Source organism: Canis aureus, chromosome 36 (genome assembly GCF_053574225.1).
Source record: "Canis aureus isolate CA01 chromosome 36, VMU_Caureus_v.1.0, whole genome shotgun sequence".
Taxonomy (NCBI): Eukaryota; Metazoa; Chordata; class Mammalia; order Carnivora; family Canidae; genus Canis; species Canis aureus.
This window is the reverse complement of record NC_135646.1, coordinates 1,184,314-1,210,915: the sequence shown is the minus strand read 5'-3', so window position 1 is coordinate 1,210,915 and position 26,602 is coordinate 1,184,314. Positions and strand designations below refer to the sequence as shown.

Here is a 26,602-nt window from a genome sequence, read left to right as displayed (position 1 = left end):
AGAGAGACAGGCGCAGAGACACAGGCAGAGGGAGAAGCAGGCTCCATGCACTGGGAGCCCGATGTGGGATTCGATCCCGGGTCTCCAGGATCGTGCCCTGGGCCAAAGGCAGGCGCCAAACCGCTGCGCCACCCAGGGATCCCTGTTATTTGCGTTTTAGAGATGAAGCTAAAAGGGCAGAGCCAACCTCAAACCCGTGACTTGCAGAGCCAAGACCCATCGAATTAACAGTTCTCGGGCCGTGACAATAGGGGGGCTTACGGAGGTTGAGGACATGTAGCTTCTTATAAAATTTAACTGCTGCATTTGCAAAAATGTGGACAAAAAATCAGTAGCTGTCAAAAATCCCCACCAGGGCTGCGGAGCTCGCTATCTACGCCAAAACCCAACAGGACCAATAAACCTAAAATCAGTGTTTAGAAGATTCTATTACACTCCAGAAACAGAGCTGCGGGCTGCTTCTTCTCTCCTTGGGGGGGGGGGGGGGGCTTCTATTCCTCAGTGTTGGCGACGGTTGAGGGAAGAGAAGCAGGGCTGGGGCTGGCTTGGGTCCACAGCCTGGGCTCCACGGCCTGGGCCTGCAAACACCGGGAGGGAGGGACCCTTACCTGTGGGATTGTGTCGGATGAAAAACAGGAAAGGCCGGTCCACTATGAACCAGGGAGGTGACGACCTTGCGATGAGAATCGCGGCTACGGGGAAAAAGAAAACGTGTTGTACACCCGGTGGAGGCCGCGGCCGGCCGGCGTGGGGCTGCTCCGGCCCGGTCCACGCGGCTACCAACCTCTCTAATGAGTGTCCTCGCTCGGAGGGTTTTTTTTTTTTTTTTAATTTTTATTTATTTATGATAGTCACACAGAGAGAGAGAGGCGCAGAGACACAGGCAGAGGGAGAAGCAGGCTCCATGCACCGGGAGCCCGACGTGGGATTCGATCCCGGATCTCCAGGATCGCGCCCTGGGCCAAAGGCAGGTGCCAAACCGCTGAGCCACCCAGGGATCCCTCGGAGGGTTTTTATGGCCGTTAAAGGACAGGAAGCCTATTACACGCTCCTGGAACAGTGCTTGTCACTGGAACACCTGCTGCACGCTCACTGTTATTATTTACTGTTCTTTTTTTTTTTTTTTTCTTTTTTTAAGATTTCATGTAGTTATCCATGAGAGACCCAGGGAGAGGTGGAGACACAGGCCGAGGGAGAGGCAGGCTCCCTGCAGGACCCCACGTGGGACTCGATCCGGACCCGGGGTCACGCCCTGGGCCGAGGGCCCCGATCGGCCGTTGAGCCCCAGGGTGCCCCTGAAGCTGTGCTGCACGCACACCACCCACCGTGCTGGGGCCCCGGTCCCGCGGGCCTCGCCACATCCGTCCTGCGCCCCGCCTGTCAACCGCTTCCCCTGTGCCTCTGCACCCGGAGGCCTCTTCTCCCGGGTCTCGGCCCGGGCCGCTGTTCCAGCCTGTGTGCAGACGGCCCCACGCAGAGTTCCGTGGGCCCCGGGGCCCAACACGCTTCCTCCCCTCGGCCCGGCGGTCCCCCTTCCCGAGCCTGGGACAGGGCCCTGCAGGGCGGGGCGCGACGCCAGACAAGCACAGCACCTGTGCCGTGGTGGACGCTCCCCCAGCAGAGCTGAAAGCCCATCAGGTCGGTGGGCGTCGGCGGGACTGCGCCCCGAGGGCCCTGCGCTGACGCCCCAAGCCCCAAGGTACTTAAGTCTGCTCGAGGGCCCGAGGGTCCCCAAGACGGGGCGGCTGGGCGCATGGCGGCGAGCACACGGGCAGGGCGACCTCGGGGGCCGCGGGGGGGGGGCTCGGGGGGGCCGCCCTCCATCCCAGAGGGGACTCCTGGGGCTCGGGCCCGCCTGCCCCCCGCAGAGCCCTGCCCGCGACCCGGCGGTCACGCTCGGGAGAAGCCCACGGGGCTCGGGGCCACCATCTTCATGTTCTTGCTAAGTGTTCCCCGAGCGCCCCACCAACTGCACCAGGCCCCGTAGTTACCCCGATGGGCAAAATCGGTCAGTAACTGGAAATTCGGCTCTGACTTACAATTACCCAGAAAGAAGACGAAAGGCGTCTTAAAAATCCTAAGGACTCTTAGTGGAGGTCTTTGTGTGTAGTGCTATTTTAAAGCGTTACAAATTAAATGTTTATTCTAGAAAGGCAATAAAGTGTCTATTTGGAGCAGAAGCGGTGCCCCTTAATGACCAGAAATATGTGACCCACTTACAACCCCGGCTGGGCCGCCGGACCTCCTCCCCTGACCTCAGGTGGGCAATTAGGGGCGCGGGCGGCAGCCTACACCGGTCTGTTTTCTCCTCCCTTATGTAAAGCAGAGGAGAGAACAGACAAGTGTTCTGCTCACCCAGGGAGCTGCAGGGCCCGTGCTGTCCACCCCCGGTGGCTACACCCGCTGCCCGCTTCGACTCTAGAGCAGGCTCAAAGCTTCCAGAGTAGGGCTCAGCCACCAGTGTCCCCGGGGCTGGTCTGACGGTCAGATCCCACTTTTAGAAATAAAGCTTCTTGGGGCCCCGGGGGCTCAGGGGTCGAGCATCTGCCTTCTGCCTAGGGCCTGACCCTGGGGTCTGGGGATTGAGTCCCCCATTGGGCTCCCTGCAGAGAGCCTGCTTCTCCCTCTGCCTGTGTCTCTGCCTCTCTCTGTGTCTCTCATGAATAAATAAATAAAATCTTTTAAAAAAAAAAGAAAAAAAAAATAAAGCTTTCCTGGGACCCAGCCATGCCCATGGGCTTAGCGCTTTATAGGAAAACATTGTCCACTCTTGTCCTAGGGGAACGTCCTGGGGAAAGGCACACACTGAGGGCTCTACTGAATGAAACAGTCAGAGCCTCCAGGAGGCGGGTCCTCACTGTCTACATTCACCTCCACCATCATCTGGGCGGGAGCCCACATGCCTAGGGTGGGGGTGGGGGGTGGTTCATTACATTTGCTGAGGGATGGGAGAGCCTCACCCCTGCCCCCTGCCCCAGCCCCCTGGCCCCTGTCCCAGCCCCTGGCCCCTGCCCCAGCCCCCTGGCCTCTGGCCCAGCCCCTGGCCCCTGCCCCGGCCTCCCAAGTCCGATCTTACTTGTTGCTGCTGAAGCTTTGGTTCCGTCTTCGCTGACTTCGATTTTTGCTTTCTGCAAGATGTGAGACACGTGCAGGTTTTCTGACCCTGTTTCCAGAAAAGAAACCAGACACAGCATTTATGTGATAGGCAGGCCATCTGTTGGGCTGGGGAAGGTAACTTCCAATCCATGGCAATTTCCGGTTCTTGAAAGGTGTCAGGAGAAGCGACCTCTTACAGTCTGGTGATTGAAGGCTGGAGGGTGACTGTCACCTGCTGTGAATTTCAGTCTCTGCTAAGCGAACTGTGATACCACTTCTGAGGAGGGCAACACCCGCCCTGAATGCGTTTGGGCCTCTAGCAATTCAACTCTGACCTCTGAGAATTGCATAGAGAAATAAAAAGAGCAGAGCTTTAAAAAGGAAGCCTGTTTTCCAAGAAGCAGCAAGAGACAATAATATTATTTGTCACTCACAGAACGTCACGTCTGGAGAGGATTTCAGCTGGCACGTGTGGAAGGGTAAACTGAGGGCTGGAGTGTTAAGAAATCTGCCCTCAGATCACGTGGCTGGTTAGTGGGAGAGGAAGTGCTGGCTTCTCACAACAAAAGCTACTCGGCACGTGGCCGTATTAGTGAGAGGAGTGTAAGGAAGGTTCAGAACCAGACTCAGAACGGCAATTGTGCCTCAGAAACCTTCTAGTGAATTCCCTTTCCTCCTCAGCACAGCCTTCTCACCCCAGCAATTCTCACTGGCTATAGCATTAGAGGAAAATGCAAATGGAAGTTAATGCTGGCCTTGATGGGACGAAGATCTGGAGGGAGAGGGAAAAAGCACCTTCCTTGTCACTTGGTTTTCAACTGTCTGCACCGGCGCGGGGCTCCAGCTCGGACGATGGGGAACAAGGGGGATGTCTGCAGGGTGTAGGTCACCAGCAGGTTAAACATCAGACCCCGGAGAATCTCAGGCACCTGGTCGTCCGCCCAAGCACCTGCAAACTCCCCAGAGCCACTGTGCGGAACACGGGCCACAGAAGAGAACCCAGGAGGGGAAAGCACAGGTTGAAACGATGCTCTTCAACTTCCCTGAGCTGAGGAGTCCTGCTAACGTGATTCCGATTTAGTCTGTCTGGGTGACACTCAAAAATGCCCCCTTCAAACAAGCCCCCAGGGAATGCTCACGCTGCTGGCACGGGGATGAGTTTGGTCGTCCAAGGACCAAAGAGCGTCAGAACATCCCTGAAGCTGCACGTCCGCCAGGGAGGTCAGGTCTGGCCCTGGGATGGGTGCACAAGTGCTCACCTGCAGGCCTCCCAGGTTAGTGATGAACTTCTCGAGGGGAGGAACACAAAAGGAGCACAAATAACGTCTAAGCCATAACTTTTCTCTGGAAGGAGGCTGCCGTGCTCCAACCGAGAAGGACCAAGAACTGACGATTGAACATCACTCCAGGGAAAGGTACATATGTTGGCAAACGAAGCGATACGATGCTAGCTTCGTCTTAGATGCTTTGGCAAAGAACGGTTCTAATCAGACCCCTATGAATTTATATTATTTCGGGATAATGGGCATTAAACGCCAAAACACGTATCCGGACATACTGCTTGCCTGTTACGGTTTGAGGGAAGCAAGTGTCTGAGAGTTTAAAAATCTTGATTTTTCAAACAGGGGAATAATTTGTGTCTGATAAAGTAACTTACATCTAAGTAAGAGCTAAATTTTTATGTAATAAAGACGATACACGAAGGTCTTCTCTATCTGTAGAGTCACTTGGGCCTCATGTGAAATGTGCGTGTGAAACGTGGGGATGAATGATTTCTGCTGATTTAAAGGACTGACGATGAACAGCAGCATTTGGTGATAAATCAGATTAAATCTTGGAGAGTTTTAGGGCAACATACTCCTAATTTGGATCTTTTCTTTCTTTTTCTTAAATTTAAAGATTTATTTATTTATTTATTTATTTATTTATTTATTTATTTATTTATTTTAGAAAGAGAGAGAGAGAGAGAATTTGCGCAGGGGGAGGAGGAATGGGAGAGAGAATCCTCAGACTCTGCACCGGCCTGGAGCCCAACATGGGGCTCGATCTCACAACCCTAAGTTCATGACCTGAGCCAAAAATCAAGAGTTGGATGCTTAATGGACTGAGCCACCCAGGCGCCCCTGACCTTTGCTTTCTGAAAAAAAAATCAGAGACCCAGCTTGTAACACAGTCCTCAAGTTAAGGAATGAGTTTTAAATTGAACCTACTTGTTATTTTTGCAAAATTCGCTTTTGATGGATCAAACATCTCTGTGATGCCGAGAGCTTTCAGTGGCTCCTTCAGGTCTGTTTGTGCTACGGCTGTGAACCTGGCAGGAAAGGAGAAAATAAGGGGGGAAATCATTATACCATAAAAGATGTAAAATGATATAATCAGCGCAGGTGGGGGAATGTTGATAAACCGATTTCTTTTTCAAGTGCGCTCTGAATACCAATCTAAATGGTATCTTAAGCTGTAGTTCCAAGATTTAAGTAGAGAGCAACACATCTCTCAGACACTTAGCTGGCAAAATGAGCAGGAACCCAGCAATCCTGAACAAGGGTAGCCTGACCCTCAGGTGCAACCACCCTCCCTCCCCCCATTCCAGTTCTCAGGGAGATCTGCAGGAGCACTTTCCTTTACGCTGAGGGGGCAATACCTGGAATATTGAGTGGGATGTCTACAGATTTCCCCCATTTCCAACCAAATGGCTGTCATCGTGGCTGCCGTAAAAATGATCCTTGTTGGTATCAGGGATGGTCAAGAGAGGAGACACATTCCTGCTCATTCTCGTCGGGATTTTTAAAGCATTTTACTATCAAGATAGGAACAAACCTCAGGCATCGGTGACGATGCATTCTGTTTGGGGGTCACGAGAGTTTCTTGGATTCCTGTGACCTGGCTTGACGGCCATACTGACGTAAATGCCAGCCGTTGAACTTATCGTCAGAGGATGTTTCACCAGGTTTTCTCCCATTTGGCGGAAGAGCATTAAGGGTAGGTGAGCAGATTTTCATCGCAGATGGGCTCTAATGATCATTTACCACTATAATTGTGCTTTACCTGTCATGTCCTCCTATCTGCACGCCTACCACCTTACTCATTTATATCATGTGCTGCCTACATGAAGGCTCATTTCCACAATAAAAGAAAATCTTGGGAGGATTACTAATCCTTGTTATATGTGCACTCCTCTGATTATACTCAGCGACTGGAGAATTGAAAGCTATTAGAACTGGAAGGTATCTTCCCCCCCCCCCCCCCCCGAGACGTGGCTGGTTGAAAGCTCTGGGCATTGGGTAGCATGATCACAGACAGGGGATGTTCACTGCCCATTTCACAGATCTGGGTAAAGTATTCAGAAATTTAGGAATTCAAGCAGAATCTGGGATTACTTGCCCTTTGGGTCTTTTTAAAAGATCTTATTTATTTATTCACGAGAAACACAGAGACAGAGAGGCAGAGACACAGGCAGAGGGAGAAGCAGGCTCCATGCAGGGAGCCCGATGTGGGACTCGATCCCAGGACCCCAGGGTCACGCCCTGGGCTGAAGGCAGACGCTCAGCCACTGAGCCCCCCAGGTGTCCCTGCCCCTTGGTTTCGAGTCATAACAGTTCCAATTCCACCAATATTGCACATTTAGGGTGTGATAAAGAACTGCCATAGTATGACGCTAGTGTAAGAACTCTGCCTAGATGGTTTCAAGTATTTCCTTACCATGTAGATTTTGGACCTTGGTCTTCAGGAACTCCCAGCTAAAACTTAAGAAGATGGACATGAATCTCCTTATCAAACCACTGGAAACACTCCTAACCTGTACTGTGTCGTTATATGTGTGTTTTTCACTCTTTTGAACAAAATTCGATATGTGAAAATCCCTCAAAATGGTACAAGGACCTTGAGGTCTTGGAGACTCAGAGGTCAGGCTGCCTGTGTCCCTCCTCTCCCATTATCCTTAACGCTGCACATGAGATGCATGGGGGGCGGGGAGGAAGCTTCTACAAAAGCAGAGCCTTGTATTCCCACTGCACAATTTCTGCAAAGTCCATCAGGCTTTGGGAGCTAGGATGTGCCATTCCTTAGCCTCACGTTGTCCGCTACCGGGGGCTGAGCACTCCCGTGGTTTTCTCGTCAGGGGCGGGGAGCACTTACTTGGGCAAGATGACCTGCACCCTCTTGGGCACCATGGCGCTCATCCAGCTGTCTATGGTCTTGGTGCTGATGTGCGGGACGATGGCCGACAGCGGGGTGGAGCTCTCGGTGGGCAGCGCGATCAGCATGCTGATGCTCTCGCCGTGGTAGGGGAGCTCAATGAAGTTGTACCAGAGATCATTGGGGGTGCTTGTGGACCCTAGAGAGATCAGAGGCAGGTTCAGGGTGTCCCTGACGATTCTGGAAGTGGCCCGAGTGTCTGCTGGGCACGGGGGCAGCTTCAGGGGCAGAGGGCGACTCTCTTTTCCGAACAGTTTCCTTAGAAGGACAGAGATAAAGACGAAGTCCTTCCCTGGTGAAGCATCCTCTCCCTTCCACTGAGACCCGCCTTCGCAAAACGCCCTCGGGCGCCACTAAAATAACCTCCGCGGAGCAGATTCGCTAGAGACGAGGCACCGGGAGCGCAGGGGCCCGCAGACGCTGAGCCTGACCCCGGGGGCCAGGAAGGGGCGCCGCTGCCCCCGCCGGGGTGCGCTCAGCCCGCGCAGGGAGGCGGGCAGCCTTGGGGTTTAGGGCCCCATGAGGTGGCACAAGCCGTCCCGTCTCCGGGCCGGGAGGCCCCAGTTAGAGACGTCGACTTCCCAAGGCGCGCGGGGGCTGAGCCAGGAGGCCCTGGGCCGACTTGGGTGTCGGCGCGCACCGAGGCCCCCGCCCTCCACCGGCCCACTCCCACTCTCTTCGCCCAATCTGGTAACTGTCCCCGTGGCTTCTGGAGACCTCCTGCTATTGGCACTTGCTAATAGCAACCTGGGGACAATTTAGACCCAGCACTTCTCAAAACGTGGGTCATCCAGAGAAGACAGGGCGGCGTGACGCGTGGAGGCAGGCTCCCCGCAAGTCCCTAACCTGCGCCAGCGCCAAGGCTGAGCGCCCGCTGTCTCCCTTCCCAGCGACTGGACGGGACCGTCCTACCCCGCTGGGTATCCGCAGCCCCACGCCACGCAGGCCGGGCCGGGGGGAGCTGGGGCGCGCGCCCTGGTGCAGGGGGGGCGCCCGGGGAGTTGGCCCGCGACCCTCACAGCCCTCCCGACACCAGCCGGCCATCAGTGCGGAGCGGAGCGCCATCCGGGGACGCCGCTGGACACCGCAGCCAGTGACCCGCGCTTGACCTCCCGCCCGCTGGAGGATGGAGGCGCGGGTGGAGGCGCGGGCCCTGGGCGGCGGCCCCGGGGGCATCGGGGGCATCGGGGGCATCGGGGCAGAGGCAGGGCAGGCGCCTGTAGGGCCCCCCTCGGCCGCCCCGCCCCAGACCTAGGGGACCGCGCTCAAGAGGAAAGGGCGAGCTTCTCTCACGGTTCCCCTGTGTCTTCTTGGGGGAAGGCGCCGGCCAGTCACCGTGGTGACCCGGGCACTTCAGTGAGCCGGCTCTGGGGGTGACCCCGAGGCTCCCCCGAGCTCCCGCCTTTGTCAGCAGCGAGCAAATATGATACAGAGTAGCCAGGCCGCTCGGGCCTGTGAGCCGCGGCTGACGTGGGAGGCCGTCCTTCGGGAAGGCCGTGGGCTGCGACTACCCGCGGCCACCCCACGCGGCCACCCCACGCGGCCCGGCCCGGCCCGGCCCCACCACTCAAGGCTGGTTCCGGCTGGGGGCTGCCTAAGAAGCAAGGACGGGACCCGGGAAGCTTCCGTCTACTTTGTGGGTCACGACGGTGTCGACGGAACCTGGGAAATCAGTGGGGGAGTCAGAGAAACACCCCTTGCGGCTGAGCCCTTCCGTCTCCCGGGGGCCCCCACTCGGGCAGCGCGGTTTGGGAAGCGGTGGCTTACGGATTGCTCCGGGCCGCGGAATAAGGACGGGGCGGCAGCCGTTGGCCTCTTCTGGAAGAACTGGGGTCGTGGATAATGAGAACTAGGAGCCGGGTGTGTCTTCCACGGGGGGGGGGGGGGGGACAGCATCCGGCTCTAGCGGAGAGTCCATTAGCTGACCAGTAACACGAATAACCACTATTTTGCACCCAGTCACTCACATTCACTCAATGATGCGTTTTTCCATGGCCCCATTTGTGCTTTTTCCTTTTTTAAAGATTTTATTTACTTGAGAGAGAGAGAGGGAGAGGGAGAGGGAGAGAAAATCTCACGGAGACTCTGCACCAAGCCCAGAGCCCAACGTGGGGCTCGATCCCACAACCGCGAGACCATGACCTGAGCCAAAACCAAGAGCCAGACACTGACCCGACTGAGCCACCCAGGCGCCCTGCGGCTCCCACTTCTGATCACAGGGGCTGATGGCAAACGTGGGCCGGGACACCTGTGTGCACACTCTGTCTGTGCTTATCTGTGCCGGCTGCCTGGGAGTGAGGGACCAAACAACCGCCCTCCTCTCCGGACCTGATCACTAAAGGGCGAGATGTCTCAGCACCATCTCACAGAGGACCAGGGCCGGGGGTAAACACATGAGATCTGGAGTTCTAGGATCTGGGTTCAAATCCCGCCTCTTCTGACCCACCAGTTCCAGGTACTGGGCAAGTTGCTCGACTCCAAGGCTTGGTTTCCTTTATCTGCAAGATGGGCTACCGTGCGTGGCCTAGCGGACTGCCCTGGAAATTCAAGGGGACCGTACGTGCAGCACAGTGCTCAGCACGGGGGCTTGAACATAGTAAGAACGTCCCTCTAAGGAGGGAAGGAGCTTCGTAAAATACTTGTCTCCTGGGGCGCTTGGTCACTCAGCTCGGGGCTCGGGCAGGTGAGACGCAGCCTCAGTCCAGTGAGAGGAAGCACGCCTGCTGCAGCGGGCCCGGCTCCCGGGCGGAAGGGCTCAAGCCGGGCAGGGGGACTCGGAGCCTTGGGTCGGGGCAGGGAGCCTGCTTCTCATAATAGCATATTATATATGTTCTTATATATTTTTGTTTCATTTATTATTTATATTTTAGATTTATATTATATATTATATATGATTACATATATTACATAATAATATGACAATATCCACAGGATACTTGACTACATTTGGACCATGGAATATTACAGAGATGAAGGGATCAAGTAAATCCATGTGAATCAACAGGAAGTTTTCCACGACGCGCTGTCTAATGCATAGAGCAGGTTAAGGAAGGGCGGTCACAGCATGACCCTGCGTGTGCACAAAGGCCCCAGAGCTGTATTTTGTGTGTCCACATGACAGGTCTCCGGGAAGAGACCTGCCGCTAAGTAAGGGTTCTTGCCCCGGGAAACGGGAGCACAGGACATTTACTTTCTGCCTCATTACAATGGCTTATTTGTAGATTTTGCAATGAGCACGGGATATACATCTGCAAAAAAGATTTCAGGGGCACCTGGGGGGGCTCAGTCGGTTCAGTGTCTGCCTTTGGCTCAGGTCAGGATTCCGGGGTCCTGGGATCGAGCCCTGAGTCGGCCCTCTCCCTCTCCCTCTGCCCCTGACTCCCTGCTCATGCTCTCGATCACGCTCTCTCACTCTCTCTCAAATAAATCTTTACAAAAATAATATAAAGATTTCAAGAGGGGATCCCTGGGTGGCTCAGCGGTTTGGCGCCTGCCTTTGGCCCAGGGCGCGATCCTGGAGTCCCGGGATCGAGTCCCGCATCGGGCTCCCAGCATGGAGCCTGCTTCTCCCTCTGCCTGTGTCTCTGCCTCTCTCTCTCTCTCTGTGTCTATCATGAATAAATAAATAAATCTTTAAAAAAAAAATAAAGATTTCAAGGGCCTTTTTTTTTTTTTTTTTTTTTAAATTAGAAGAACATCTTTCCTCAAAGTGCTTCTACCTTATGGGCAGTTGGAAGGGCTCCCCCCTTGTTCCGCCTTCCACCCTCTCTTCCTACTGTTGCTCCGAGATCTCGGCGGCATCTTGGGGGGATGGTCAGGGGGCCGACACGTGGGATGGCAGCCGAGTTTCCGCAGGGACAGGGCACGTGGTGAGGCCCAGGATGTGGGGACGGGGGCTGCAGAGGCGGCACAGGGAGCCCCATGGCCCATGGGGACGGGGAAGGCCGAGGGCTGAATTCAGGGCACGCCAGTCGGGCCACAGGAAGACACGGGACACCGAGCGGCTCACGGAAAAGGAGTGTCACGACGGGCGTGCTTCCAGAGCGGGAGAGCAGAGGCCCCTGAGGACGGACTGCAGCACCCTGGGCGACAGACGTCACCCGACGCGGGCTGGGAGCCGACAGCGAGCGCTCATGGCGCACCTGCTGACCCAGCCAGCGGACACCTTCCTGCAGGGACCCAGAGGCGCGTCCCACACCCGGTTTCCCCGCATCCCGGTCACCTGCCAGCTCACCCCAGGCCACGGGAGCCCCGATGCAGCCTTGGGGGGCTCGCACTGGGAGCAGAGGGCGGAGGCCATGGGGTGCGGGGAGGACACCCAGCCTGCTGCCGCCCGTAGCAAGGTCCCTGAGCAAGAAGGCACAGCCGTGACCGTAAGGCACACGCGGGGAAGGGCGGTCCTGACGGAGAGCTACCCAGGGAGGCAGCTCCCTCCCCAGGAACGAGCCATGTCGTCAAGGAAACCTGTTCCTTTCCTGTGAAAACAAACAGTGAGGTCTCATAGGAAGGTCTACAGGATCCTTGCGTCTTTATCTTTAACTCCTGACATTCATTTTTCAGCAAGAGAAACATAAAATTGAGGCCCTTCACTTTTAGGTGTTTTGTGTGTGGACACTTTTTTGGTTTTTTGTTTGTTTTGTTTTGTTTTGTTTTGTTTTAAATTAGAACAGAGAATGTGTATGAAGATTGACCTGAAATAAAATGGCTTTGCTTCACAGAGGAGCTGGTGGCCGTGCCAGCGTCCCAGCGAAGTCTTCCTGGCAATGCCAGCTGGGAGCGGGAGGCTCGGCCCACCTCTGGAAAGAGGGAAGGACTTTTGGGCAAAAAGAGCCTTTTATTATTCTCAGTTGCTGAGCACATTGTCTTTCCGCAGAGCTTTCAAATACGTATTCTCTTCAAAACAAAACAAAACATTTGAGTGAATGACAAAATTTTACCTAGCAGCCTGGTGAGTGGTAAGCAAGAAGGACAGTGGCTTTGTTTAGGGCACCCCTCACCCGAGCCATCCCTTAACTTAGAGAATTACGCGGCCGGCAAAACACGGCGCAGGGCTGGAAGCACAGACTGACCGTGCAGAGGTGATACTCGGGTCCCACGTGTTCAGGCACAGACTGGAGACACGACCGCTAACTTTCAGAGGGAAAAGATCAACTTAAGTTGGACAGCAAGTGTTCAATGAAACTAGGCTCGAAAAATAATCGTCAGACTCCGTTCGTCAGTGCCGTGGCGATGACAGCAGGGGTCGGTCATTGTTTCCTTGGTTGTAAAACTGACTCGTGCTTTGTTTTAAAAATTTGCAGATTCAAATTAGAGAAAAATAATCGTTTGAGATACCACCAGCGTTCACGTTTCACTGAACATCCTCCAGGACACGTCTCTACAGACAGATGAGTACGTAGCACGTGTTTTACGTGAACGAGATGGATCAGCACCTGCTGTCCTACAACTTGTTTTCTGGAATCAACCATATATTGTATCATCTTCCTACTGACTTGAATCTAAGTCTCTTTATCACATATGTTCCACTATACGTAAGTTTCTGGCTTTTGCTTACTTGCTGGGGTGAGATGATCTTCAGGGTTTAAGTTCCCTGGTGTGGGATTGCCGTAGAGGCTCCAGGAAGCCCCCCCACCCCATCCCGCAGCAACTTCTACCACCCATGTGCCCCCCCAACCCCCAGAGCCACGACTGGGCTTTGCCAACCTAGTATCTGTGAGACTGGCAAGTGGAAAATAAATCTAATTTTTACTTGTATTTTTTAATTTGGTAAAGTAAGGTAGCCAAAGGTGACTTGATGATACACTATGTGCCGAGTGCCTGCTTACATTTCGTATTTTGTGAACTGTCCTCTATCTTTAAATTTCCAACCTAAAAGCCTGTATGTCATGTATTAATACATTACCTTGGTAAGTGGTAAGAAACTTTACCATGAACTTAAAAAAAAAAAAAAAAATCCTGCCCGCCTGTCCCCTGCCCTTTTTAAAATATAAAAGTCAGATCTGCTCTTGGACCAAGTGATCTGGGGCATCGCCAAGCGAACACTTACCGCAGCGGAACACAGAGAGCTGAGCTAGCATGGGCACTTGATAGGATTTCCCGTCGGCTGTCACAAACGTACGTTTCTTTGTGTTCTCAGGTTGGAACCGTGATTTCCACAAACCCTTAAAATACACGGCATTGACCAGGACCAGTCTTGTGAGGGCACCATCGATGAGATTTGGGGACAGCAGGTTGTCGATCATGCCTGGAAAGTCACAGAACAAGCAAGGAAAGCTCAGGATCGGCGGTCTGTTTGAGGGCAAAAGGCAGTGATGGAGCACGGACAGTCACAAATTAACGGAATTTTTAAAAAGCCTTTAAAAAGGAACTGTTTACAACACCCTTCTGGAACTTTCTCAGTCCTCCCCCCCACCTCACTAAAAAATGAAAGCTAAAAAATTGAAGCTAAAATCAGAGAATCTGAAAAGACCTTAGAGATCCTCTGTTTGGGGGTTAGCACAATTTTCATCAAGGAATTCTTTTATAACTGGGGCTCCCGGGTGGCGCAGTCAGTTGAGCATCCCCCTTCAGCTCAGGTCATGATCCTGGGTCCTGGGATTGAGTCCCGCATGGGGCTCCCTGCTCAGTGGGGGGTCTGCTTCTCCCTCTGCCTCTATCCCGCCCCCACCCCCCAGGCTTGTGCTTGCTCTCTCAAATAATTTTTTTTAAAAAAGCAATTCTTTTATGACTAATTCCCTATGAACCCCATGTCTTAGAAAATTTTACTCATCTAAAGAAGCTACATTTAATTAACGATGAATTTTCCTATCTTTGCTAATAACCGACACGTGCAACTGCCAAGGAGAATTTGCCATCAGAAAACAAGATATGCAGTTGTTGTTTCAACCCCTGGGTGGGTTTAATCCCAGTCAAAAATGAAGCCCTTCGGCCTGTGCAATTTTATCACAGATAGACACTTACTTCCTCTGAAGGTTTCAGAGGTGTTGGGCATTCGTCTGGAACCCCTGGGACCACAAGGCCCCACAGCTACCTAAGAGGGGGCTGGAATTCAAAATTAGTGTCTACGTTTATGGGTCAGGTGCTGAGCTAGGTGGTGACATTATAGAGATAAAAAGAAACGGAGTCTGTCCTTGAAGGCCTCCTGATGTTGAAGGAAAATTCGCTCCACAAAATGTCAAGGATGCTCCGTCTTGTTTGTGTCAGGAGGGAAGGAGCTAACAACTGTTCTAGTTTCAGAACGTTCTTTGGGGCCACGGCGATCTTCCTCAAATGCTGTCTGTGCTTGAGGGTTTCGGTTTTCCGTAAGGCTCCTTTTGCTCGGTCTTTGAAGATTCAGCTGTGTGTGTGTGTGTTTATGAAGGATTACTAACACCCAAAGCAATTTAAAATTAGTTTACTAATTAATTTAAAATTAGTTTAAAACTAAAAATCAGTTTCCTGTAGCTTTTGGCCTCAGCATTAAAAAAAAAAAAAAAAAAAGACAACAAAACACCATGTAGAGTCATAATTCAAATGCAGATTGTAATTCTTTAAATGGTTAGAGTAAACTCAATAGTTTCTGGAAGAAGCAAGATTATCCAATTCAGCTGGGAGAGCCCTAAAGTCCTCTTAGATGATGTTCAAGATGATTCGGATGTCCGATAAACAAATGTTTGCATAAGTCGTGGCAGGGGGTGCACCCAGAGGTGGGGGCCCTCTGTAAAAGGGGCCTCTGTAAAAGCTTCATCACCACTCCTTACTTGCACAAGGGGGCATCGATCCCACCACAGTCAGCATCTGAAGGAAAATACCCCAAGCTATAAGAGGCCACCCTTCCATGCAAGGGCAGCCTGTGTCCTGCGGGAGGGAAGTTAGAACTCGGTGCTCCCGCTGTAGCAAACTCCTTAGGGTTGGCTCCCCACACTGAAGGTTGTGTCCTGCCTTTGCTGGGAACATCACCCAGTCCAACCCCTATGGGCCTGTAAGGCATAGCTCCGCTCTCTACCTATAAAAGACATCCTCCCAAACTCCCGGGACTTTCCATGAAGCTCAACACTCAGCACCATCATTTGCCCGCGGTATTTTGTTCTAGCCAAATCTGACGTGTCTCTCTCCCCTCAGCTGGACCACGAACCGCACAAGGGCCAAGACCCTGCTGTTCGCTTTTTAAAAATCAAGCCTATCTCTACGTTCAGCACACAGTTGGTGCTCAATAAGTGTCTAAAGAAATCTCTCCAGCCCTTTCTTTGTGGTGCTAACTAAAGCCTCTGACTGACATGGGTAGGACTAAGGTACAATTACGAGGCATGAAGAAATAACAAGAAATGATGAAAAGGTAAGGAATGCATGGTTGAGAAGCAAGGAGGCACGTGGAGGACCCGCCGTCAAGAACATGCATGCAAGTAAACATGCATCTACCCAGCCATTCAGCCACCCACTCATCCACCCACCCAGTCGCCCACGCATCCACTCACCCATCCACTACCCACCATCCATCTTGGATACCTACCTATCATGTGCCAGTGACCATCTTCTAGGTGAGAAAACGAACACATAAAAAATGAAGCCTCCCCTCAGAAAGCCATGGAGTCCAGAGAGGTGGAGACCGGCACGAGGACTCAGGAAACCGTATGTAATAGTGATAAATACCTCAAAGCGGAAGTTCTCAAAGATGTGAGGGCCATTAAGAGGGGGATCTGATCTGGTTCATGGGTCAGGGATGGGTTCTCTGAAGCATCACTGTGAACTCACAGGTGTAAAAACAGCTTGTGCCTGTTGAATATTCGGTAAGTGCTAGGCACTTGGCTGAATGCTTTATGCACATCATTTACCTTCCCATAAAAAGCTTAATTTTTAAAAAAAATATTGTATTTATTTATCCATGAGAGACACAGAGAGAGGCAGAGACACAGGCAGAGGGAGAAGCAGGCTCCATGCAGGGAGCCCCGATGCGGGACTTGATCCCAGGACCCTGGGATCACGACCTGAGCCGAAGGCAGACACTCAACAGCTGAGCCCCCGGGGGGCCCCCAAATCTTAATGTCGTTCAAACCATCTTAGTAGGTATCACCATCGTATCTGCATTTCTACAGAGGAGGACTCTGGGGCACAGGGAGGTTAAGAACTTGCCCCACTTACACAGCTGGGAAGGAATGGTCATCTCCCCAGGACGGGCTGGGCCATCTTCCAGATGCGGACTGCTGGATCACCAGGTTCCTCTTGGGCCCTACCAGGTGGGGAAGGGCTTCTCACCCCCGGGGGTGATGTGAAAACAGGTAAGAGGGTTTAGTTGAGTGGCAGGTGGCCAGAGATGCCACTTGTCTCACCACGTTCCAAACAGTCCCACGTAGTAAGGACCCGTCCTGCGGGCTGCAGACGCTTCCAACGCCCCACTGGATATTCGCACCAGCAAGAAGCTGGCTCATCATCCTCTGCGCCCAGAACCTCAGCCTTTTTTTTCCATGGAAACACCAAGTTATGTGTTCGGGGGCATGTTCTTAACGTACATGGAATCTTCTACGCATGCGACTGCCATGCAAACTGAGTGGAGACTCTTCTTAACTTTGTTCCTAGATTTACCAAGTATTTTGCACCGTTTTAGAGAAAACTGCTTCAGAAGGACAGGAAGGCAGCTTGTGGTTTTCACGTCACTGGCAGGACATGCCTCTGTCAGCCTGTTGTCGTAGCTGTCAATTCACAATTATTCTAGGAATATGACTGTTTTGTCACGTACTCAGGTGCAGCTATACCCAAGGGTTTACCCACTGAACTATGTACATAAATTAGCTTTGTTTTTCCTTGTATTACACTTCAGCATTTCATTAATTAATTTTTTAAAATGCTGTGTATTTGTGGGGTGCCTGGGGGGGGCTCAGTCGATTAAGCGTCTGCCTTTAGGTCATGATCTAAAGGCCTGGGATCGAGCCCTGGGTTGGGGTCCCCAACTCGGCGGGGAGTCTGCTTGTGTCTTTGCCCCTCCTCCAGTTCATGCTCTCTCTCTCTCTCAATCTCAAATAAATAACCTTTAAACATTAAAAAATAAAAAAAAAAGAATGAAAATGTTGTGTACTTGCACGTAAGGTTACGTGAGCTGTGAGTTTCATTCCAGAATGGTAGAGTGAATAGTAAAAATCTTTGTTTATAAGGAGGGAGTGGGTCTGCAGGGCTGAGAAGCACTGCCCGGGCTTAGCCACCCTCCCCTCCCCAGGTCCGGTGAGCAACTGAGTCACGTGGTTTGAACAGTGTCAAGTGGTGCTCCGGTGTGACCTGCTATCCCCAGCCGGCGGGTCAGGACGGCTGGTGGGGGCACTGACCGCCACAGCCATGCAGCCCTCCAGCTCTGAGTCCGGCGGCCCGCGGTCCTTAGGCCTCTAGGCCCGGGAGGAGCCACGCCGCCCCTCACATCTGCAGGTCTCCTGATCCTTCTGTGGTTTGGGGAAGGGAGCCTGGGCTACAGCGTCCAGGACCCCGTGGAGCAGGAACGCCGTGGATTCCCCAAAACCACTCTGGCTCTCCTCCGCCCTCCGGAGCACTCCTGGCCCGGCGCCTCCCTGGTCTGTCATATGCTCTCGGACACTTGCGCATGCAAGTCTGACGGTGGAGGCAGATTGGGGGCGCACTCGTTTTAATGCAGAATGCTAGGCCCCTCGCTCACAGGTTCTGATACAGGAGGTCGGGGGCCGGTGACCGGCACCGGAAACAAACGCCCTGGGTAATTCTGATGCAGGCGCCCCCGGAACCGGGCTTTGAGAAACGACCCGAAAAGCCGGTTTCCTTGCATTCTATCCTTGGGTTGAGTCTCTGGGTCCCTTCCTGTGGCCTTGACTCTACCTCCCATGAGAAAAGGTCCCCCAGTCTCTAGCTGCAGCCTTAACGTCCCTCTGATGTTCTGGACCCATCGCTACTGCGGCACATTTCCAGCGCAGCCCCCCGGTTTACAAACCCCCGCTCGGCAGTCCCTCCGCCTGATGAGAGGAGAACTGCGTGCAAGCGCCGTAAGGAAGGGGCAGCGGAAGGCCGATTGCACGCCAGTCGTGGGCACAGAGGAGGCCCCCCCGAGGTGACAGCAAGACGGATGCAAAGCAAGGAGGGGGCTCAATCCCGCGTGGCGCAGGCAGGGAGGGACAGGCACCGATGCCCAGCGGCTGCACCTTCAGGACGGTCAGGGGCTGCGGGGACAGCCTCGGCAGAGACGAGCCGGGGGGTGGGGGGCGGGGGCTGTGTTCCGCTCCGCTGCCCGTGCCACGGGGACAGAAGGGAGACTGAGTCACGGATCCTGCCGAGGGGGAAGGCAGAGCGGCCAGTGGGTCCGCGCGGACCGCTCCGGGGAACAGGGCCACTCACCCCTGGTTTCGTTCCTGACCCACACGTTGATGGAGTCGCAGGCAGAGGCCGGATCCTCGAAGCTCACGTTCTGGACTTCACACTGGAACACGTCTTTGTTCCTGGTAACAAAAGGCACTTCCATCTTAAAGCCGTTCTTCACGAACACCGCGTTGGCCACGGTCACAATGTCTTTATTCTTCTTGGAGCCGATGGCCTTGTTGATCTTCTTTAACACTTTACCGACTCCTACAGGAGAAATGGAAAAATGCAGCAATTCAGAAAAGCCCCCCTCCTTTTTTTTTTTGGAATCATCTTTCCTCAGTATGGCAAATAGTAACAGTACAAACAAGATAGGCCTGAGTAGCGAGAGACCAAGCCTTCTGCTTCCTCAGTGGCCTGGCGTCAAGACAAAGGTGGGGGTGGTAATAGTAAGTGAAATTATTATTGTTTTTTTTTTTTTTAAGATTTTATTTATTTATTTATTAGAGACACAGAGAGGGGAAGAGATACAGGCAGAGAGAGAAGCAGGCTCCCTGCAAGGAGCCCGATGCAGGACTCGATCCTGGGTCTCCAGGATCACACCCTGAGCCCAAGGCAGATGCTCAACCGCTGAGCCCCCCAGGCGTCCCCCAAATCAAGTCAAATTATTAATAGTTCTTGAAAATCAGTGGCGCTTCTGGCACCCTAACTGCATATTCGTGGCACCTCAGCACCTTCCCCACATAGGCCTCATCCTCTGGGAGATCTCCAGGGAGACTGGCCAGCTCTTCCTTACGTAGCCATGGGGAATCAATCCAAGGAATCTTCCTAATTCGTTCTCTTTTCCTCTCTTAACAATCTTTAGCGCTCTTTTCTTGCCAAAGATTTAACAATGTGATTTCTTTTTTTCTATTTTGGAAAAAAAAATGGATGGATAAAATAGACATTTAAAAGACCATAAAACATTGCCACGTGCCACCATCCAGGGACAGTGTGATTTTTACCTAATATCAAGCTCGAAAAGCACGGGGATTCATTTTATGGCAATGTAAGCTTTATTTTATGGGAGCCATTCATACATGCTCTGTTTGCTTTCAGAATATGGAAAAGAGGAAAATAAATTACAAGAACGAAACGTGTTTCTACAGGGAGCTCCAGTGACAGACTCTTGGGGTCCTTTGAAAAGGACACTGTCCTAACAGCCTGCAGTGTCGCCGCGACAGTCTCCAGAGAGCTGACCTGTCCCCCACTGTCTGCAGACCCACTGAATAGGGCCAGGGTGAAGGCTGGGGCTGGAGGAGGGGCCCTCTTACCGCCCTACCTATGGTGATGTTCCAGGAGCAGGCCCAGTGGGGCAAGTGCAGGATGGAGGACAAAAGCCAGCACCTGAGGCTTCCGGCCACACGGCTGGTCCCCCACCAGGAAAGAGGGTGCAGACCCTCCTCACTGGTCCAGCACTGCCGGGCCTCTGTCCTCGTGAGCACATCCCTACCCTGAGCACGTCCCTGACCTGAGCACGCGTCTGACCTGAGTGCTCGGTCTCTGTCCTTGTGAGCACGTCTCTATCCTGAGCGCTCTGCCTCCATCCTTGTGAGCACGTCCCTGACCTGAGCACTTGGCCTCTGTCCTCGTGAGCGCGTCCCTAACCAGAGCTCTGAGGCCTAGGCAGAGCTAGGGCAGCTCTGCAGGGGTCTGTCCCCTGACTGGAGCCCCTTCTAGAACATCCCTGCTGGTGCTGCAGGAGAAAGAAGGTGGGGGAGCCAGCAGGAGCATCAGGGTCAGACCCGCAGGAGGGCAGCTTAAAGAGAGTGTGGCTCAGGACCAGGGCCACAGCAGTGGCCGCTCGGGCCACACCCACCAGCAGGGTTGGGGGGGGGTCGGCGCCCCGGGACAGGCGGGAGGCTCCGGCAGCGATTCGTCTGGAAGCCGCAGCTCCCCGGGGTGTTTGCGGGTATTGGTGCCCGGACAGGGTGGCGCGCTCCCAGGGCTGCGCAGGGGCCGACCGCGGACGTGCAAACCTGCAGGCCGCGTTACCGGCAGGGTGCTCCGGGTCCCGGGTGGGGGCAGCCCGGGGGCCGCACTTGATGCAGCCGGCGAGGGCACAGCACCAGGCCCGGGCGACCTGGACCCCTGCCTGGCCGCCCCCTCGCGGCCGGGGTCATCCTGCAGTCAGGACCCAGGACTTTGTGAGGCCAACAGGTGCGCAAGGGCACGGGGAGGGCGCCTCCCTGGTTCGCCACCACGGCGGCCAACATTGGACATAGTGACTTGCTCCCAGCGCAGGTGCAGCGGTGGCACCGAGGACAGTGAGGGCCGCTCTGCTCCCTCACACGGTGCCTGCGCACAAGGTCGGCTGGGCCTGGGGGCGGCGGGGGGGGGGGGCGGTCTGACCGCAGCCTGAGGCACCTGTGCCTGCAGACAGACAACCTGTGGGCCGTGCCGATGGGGCGCCTGTGCGCACTCGGGTGCTGAAGCGGCTGCCTTGGGCTCAGGTCATGATCCTGGGGTCCTCAGGTCGAGCCCCGGGTCGGGATCCCCACTCAGTGGGGAGTCTGCTGCTCCCTCTCCTCCTGCTCCTGCTGTCTCTCCCTCTCTCTCTCAAAGCAATAACATCTTTTTTTTTTTTTAAGTTTACAAAAAAAAAGTTTCCATAGATAATTTGAAATGATTCAAATCTTTTCCATTGGGCCTTACTTCAAAAAAATACTTTTTTAAGCTTTTTGTTCTGATATAGTGATAGATTCACAAGAAGTTGCAAAACAATATCCAGGGTGGTTCCATGTGCCTTTCACTCGGTTTCCCCCCAGTGGTAATACCTTGTAGGACTGCAGCTCAGTGTCACAGCCTGGAGATTGCCCCTGGGTCAGGTCGCAGAGCTCATGCACACTGCCTGGGTTTACAGGTATGTGTGTGTGTGTGTGTGTGTGTGTGCACGTGCATGTGAGTTTTCTTTTCTTTTTTATTTTTTAAGATCTTATTTATTTATTCCTGAGACACACAGAGAGAGGCAGAGACACAGGCAGAGGGAGAAGCAGGCTCCCTGCAGGGAGCCCGATGCAGGACTCGATCCCTGGACCCCGGGGTCACGCCCTGAGCTGAAGACCGATGCTCCACCGCTGAGCCCCTCAGAGCCCTCTGATTTTTCTCACCCACATAGATTCATGAGGTCACCAGCACAGTCAGGACACGGGACGGTGCCATCCCAACAAGGCTCCCCACGCTGTCCTCCCTGGCCACACCCAGCCACCTGCCCAGCTCACCCGGCTCACGGGCTCTCAAAGGACATTCACAACCATGACGCACCAGGGACGTGGGGCAGGCGGGAAGCTTTCTCTTTAGAGATGAGTAACCAGGGGAGGGTGGGGAGATCAAGTGACTGAAGTCCCGTGGCGATGGGACACAAGCTTCCAGAAGCGTCACAGGGTCCCGGGGAGGAGACCCCAGCTGCCAGGTTGGTACCCCCGAACCCCACCAGGTGCAGGCCCCCTCGCCGCCCCACCAGCCGGAGCTCAGAGGGCACGCACCGTTCACGCCGTATCTCATCACCGTGGTGAGCTGCTTCTTGGTCCTGCCGTCGGCTCCCAGCTGGAGCATCCCCAGGACGGACGCAATCCCGTGGGGGGACACCACCACGTTGTCATGAGGCCGGGATCGGACAATCTGGTTGAAAACCTGGATTCCTGTGTTGGAGCCTAGCTCCTCCAGGGACAGCGGGTTGAACTGGGAGCACACGGAGGGCAAGGTCACTGCGGCCACGAGGAAGAAGGAGAAATGCCAATTCATGGTTCCTTTCGGCAAGGACAACCTGGAAAATTAAAAAAAATATACATGTGGATTCTCAGATGAACACCTTGGAGGGACCTACTTTATAGTCAAGTAGGTATGAGTCATTGCACCCCGTATAACTGAGCGCCACGTTAATTTATTTAAGATGAACAGTGTGGATTAAATCCATTTTCGCCATTTTTTGTCAGGGGGCTGGGCGGAGGGAGAGGACGGGAGCCTCCGACTGGTAGGCTCCCAACTATGTGCCAGGCACCATTCAATCTTTCAACTGCCCTTCACGTAACTGAAGCGGTTATTGCCCGAGCGCTGGTGGGTGCGGGGCCCTCGTGGACGTGCTGGGCATAGCACTAGAGATGGCTGCACAAGCCCCCTGCCTCCCTGGACCTTACATTCCCCCAAATAAGCCAGCAGGCAATACAGTAACTTCAGAGAGGGGTCAGGGCCCTGTGCCTGTGAGTGGGGCTGGGGCTGAGGGACACCGCGGGGCGGGGGGGGGGGGGTCAGGTCAGGGAAGACACCTCTGCCTGGAGAACACGTGCGACGCGTCCTGAATGAGAGCGAAGCCCTGCTCCCCGCACCCCGCACCCCGCACGGTACATGGCCCCCGAGATGGGAGTTGGGGGAGGACGCGAGAGGAAGAAGGCCCAGAGACCCCCATATGTATGGCTCCTGGGTTTTCTTCTAGGGGTCCCAAGAAACGACAGGAGGGCTTTAAAGAAAAAAAAAGAAAAAAAGAAAGCGAATCCATCGGGTCGCTAGGATTACCTTATAACCACAGGTTCTCAATTATTATTTTTTTGACCATACACACGCATGTTACTTTCTTAATTAAGGGACTGTTGATTAAAATAAATGATACCCCCACATCTACAATAGGGCAGAACGATCGGCAAATTTGTCCATTGAGAGAATGGCACCGTTTGCACGGATATTGTTGATCACAGTGATTTGTCTGAAGTCCGCGTTCTTTCCGGATTCCCCCTTACTGAGCTTCCTTTGGCTGTGACAAGGAAGAGGTGGGAAAGTCACATGCACTTACGGAAAAGCAAATATTTTCATTAAGTAAGAACTTGAAAGAGGCAGGTGGGAAAACAAAAGCCGAGTTGGGCATGTGGCTAATTTGGCTCCTCCCCTGCGGACGCAAACCTCTGCTAAGCACTAGTTTCCAGAGGGGCCGATCTGTCCTCCTGTCATGTGCCCTGAACATGTGGGAGATTGGGAATGTCTGCAAAGAATGAGAAAGAGGGGAGCCTTTTAGGAAACAGGGGAGCTGGAGTGCAGGGAAAGGAGGCCTATGCGCTCTAGAGAAATTAGGCAAAATCAGGTGTTTGGGGTTTCCCTTGCCTCTTGCCTCCCCTTCGATGCATCCCGCTCCGCTTCCCGCTCCGGGTCATGATAGATGTTTAGCAAATACAGGTGGGATTAGACCTGATGCCTAATACTCTGTTTTTGCCGATTATTTTTTTTCCTGCATCAAAATAATGCTTGTTGAGTGTGACTTTAAAAAAGTGATTGTGGGGATGCCAGGGTGGCTCAGCGGTTGAGTGTCTGCCTTTGGCCTGGGGCATGATCCTGGGGTACCGGGATCAAGTCCCACATTGAGCTCTCTGCATGGAGCCTGCTTCTCCCTCTGCCTGTGTCTCTGCCTCTCTCTCTCTCTCTCTCTCTCTGTCTCTCATGAATAAATAAATAAAATCTTAAAAAAAAAAAAGTGATTGTGTTTGGTTCTGAGCCTTGTGGTGAGCTCCAGACACTTTCCAAAGGGAGTGAGATTCGCTGGGCTGGGGAGAGGACGGTCATCAAAGTGCCCCACCTGCACCCCCGCTCCCCACCCCTCAGGCCACAAGGTGAGCACTAATGCCCATCATTCAAGGGGATGTTGCAATCGTCTCCTATATTGTGAAACAATTGCATTTTTAAGAATTTAGAACACACAGAGCTTCTCCAAGGCTTAACTGTAAAATAATTGTGTTACGACAGCCTGTCTAAATTCAAAACATGTAAGTGACCTACATACACTCCTACTTTACTTGGGGCTTTCCTATGGCCAGCGTGGCCTGTTTTGGCTTTGGCACCCTGGACTGGCTCTCAGACCATGGCAATCCCCTGAGTTTCGTTCAGCCTGTTGGACGCTGGGGAGCTTCCAAAAGCTGACTACGGAGGCCTTACTCATTTCATCTAAAAATTAAGACACTGTGTCCGCCCGTCCTCCCTCCGTCCCTTCTCTCTAGAAATAAATCTCTTTGAGACTTAATATACCACCAAGCATTTTACAAGTATAAAACCAGCTGTATGATCTTTTCTACCAACGGTTGAATCTGGTCACTTGCACCAACTTCATCGGCCTGAATCGTTGACTCCCGCGTGAGAGCCTGTTCTGACACCACCTCCAGGACACCTGATCTCTACTCTCCAAGCCTCCCAAAGAGATCCTCCTGGATTACTAACGGTTTGAAGAAATATTTGAACCTGCACATTCATACAGGACATCAAATGAGTTCTGTCTCTGATAGCTTAAAGATGATTCAACCCAATGCTATACAGATTCACGTAGACGACTGTAAAACAGGTAGAAAGGATCAGTAAGAGAAAAATCTCTCCGCTCCGATGTTTCGGAGTCAGCAGAGACAGCCCTCCCAAATAAATAACCATCTTATTTAGCAGGGTTTTGCTTGGTTATGGCTTTTTTTTTGCTAAAAGAACAGTTTCATTATGAAGTAGGCGGAAGGCTGCCACGGGTGTTTTTCTTGGTTTCGTGCATTTGGGACATTTCTGAGAGGTGCCTATGCGCAGTTTCATAACAGCATGTTGGGACGGTGTCGGAGCTGTGCAGGGATTGGAACCGGAGCTATTTTTGATTGATGTTCTGGGCATAACTTCTTCTTGGCCTCAGGTTCCGAGGCGAAACGCTCCCTCGTTCAAGCTCACCTGGCTTATGTACACGTCTGCGGCTGAGCTTTCACTCCTCTCCAGAGTTCAGGAGCCAGGAGAGCGGGTGCTGATCCATAAATTACTCTGGCTTATAAAATTCCTAACTGATACATATTCATGTCCAAGTAGACAGTCTTTTACATGAAATAACTGCTGGAGTTAATCAGGCTCGAAAATGCTTACTCTCGACAACAAGCAGATTCTCATTAGGGGAAGAACATAGTAACCTCCTGTTTATTTTTAGGAGAAATTACACTTGAAACTTTCACATAAGAGAGAAGGAATAAAGCTATTGCCCAAATGTATTGCACCGCCTGTACGGAAGATCGTAAATCTGTTTAAATGGTTCCATTTCTTGAATAATCTTTTCATAACAGTAAACACACACACGTACACACACACAAACCAAGAAGAGTCTGGGTTAGGCCATCACTGGAGGGAGACTGTAAACCTATAAATAAAGCCATCACCACAGGCCTACCTTCCAAATGTGGGATTCTCTTTCCCCACATACTTCTGGGGTCTCGTACTCCAAAACCGCTCCTTCCCCGTGTGAGGATGTCTGGAAAGTAAGTGTGTACTGCTCTGAGCTTCAAATGAGATTCAGTGGGGTGAAAAAAAAGAACGAGCTGGGGGTTTTACCAAGGCCAGATGGGGAGTGCAGCCTTACACTTAGCAACACCTCCCTTCCCGGCTTTGGACGTTAGAGAAACACGCCACCCACAGGTGCCGTCCCTTCAACCATCACGTCCACACAGGTCATGCTCGGATCCGTGGCTCACGGTCTCAAACCCTCTGCTGAACTTCGGTGTCGTACTTCCCCGTTTGCTGCCTATGTTCCCCCGACTGTTCAGAACACTGCATCGGCCTGAAAAATCCTCCGAGGGCGGCTTATGGAAGAGGCCAGCAGTTTGTGAAATCTGCCGACTTTCCTCCTAAAGGGTCTAGGCCCTGGTCTTCCCTGTGCTTATGTCCTCGCTTCTCTCCCTTACCCCCCTGGTGACAGCAGTGCTCCCCTAACTTCACGCACGGCCTGTGGGGGGCTCCCCCATGTTGTCCCAGCTGGGTCTTCTTACCCCCTTCTCTGAATTTCCACAGCATTTCCTCTCTTTACATTTCATTTAGCTTTTCCAGTCTGTTTCTGGAAGCTCATGGAGAGCAGGGCCGTGGGACTTTAGAACCTGAGTGGGCCCTGGGGTCTTATTTAGGGCCGGGTCACTGGGAGTCACCGAATCAGAGGCTGACTCACAGGGCTCACCCGGCTGCTTAAGGGCTTGGTTTGGAATAAAAGGCAGCCTAAAGGTATTTTAAG

General features: G+C 53.1%; 1 protein-coding gene across 2 annotated transcripts in view; it reads right to left on the bottom strand.

The window, feature by feature from the left end:
* SERPINE2 (serpin family E member 2) overlaps positions 1 to 26,602 on the bottom strand; it is a 56,494-nt gene that overhangs the window by 1,247 nt on the left and 28,645 nt on the right. For both annotated transcript variants that reach the window (XM_077885555.1, XM_077885556.1), the window contains exons 2-8: positions 22,098 to 22,378; positions 18,613 to 18,840; positions 13,337 to 13,534; positions 7,231 to 7,429; positions 5,307 to 5,407; positions 3,077 to 3,163; positions 609 to 692 (exon numbers count right to left, since the gene is read on the bottom strand). In XM_077885555.1, the coding sequence (XP_077741681.1) occupies positions 609 to 692; positions 3,077 to 3,163; positions 5,307 to 5,407; positions 7,231 to 7,429; positions 13,337 to 13,534; positions 18,613 to 18,840; positions 22,098 to 22,356 (1,156 nt within the window). In that variant the 5' untranslated portion in view covers positions 22,357 to 22,378. The remainder of the gene's footprint in view (positions 1 to 608; positions 693 to 3,076; positions 3,164 to 5,306; positions 5,408 to 7,230; positions 7,430 to 13,336; positions 13,535 to 18,612; positions 18,841 to 22,097; positions 22,379 to 26,602) is intronic.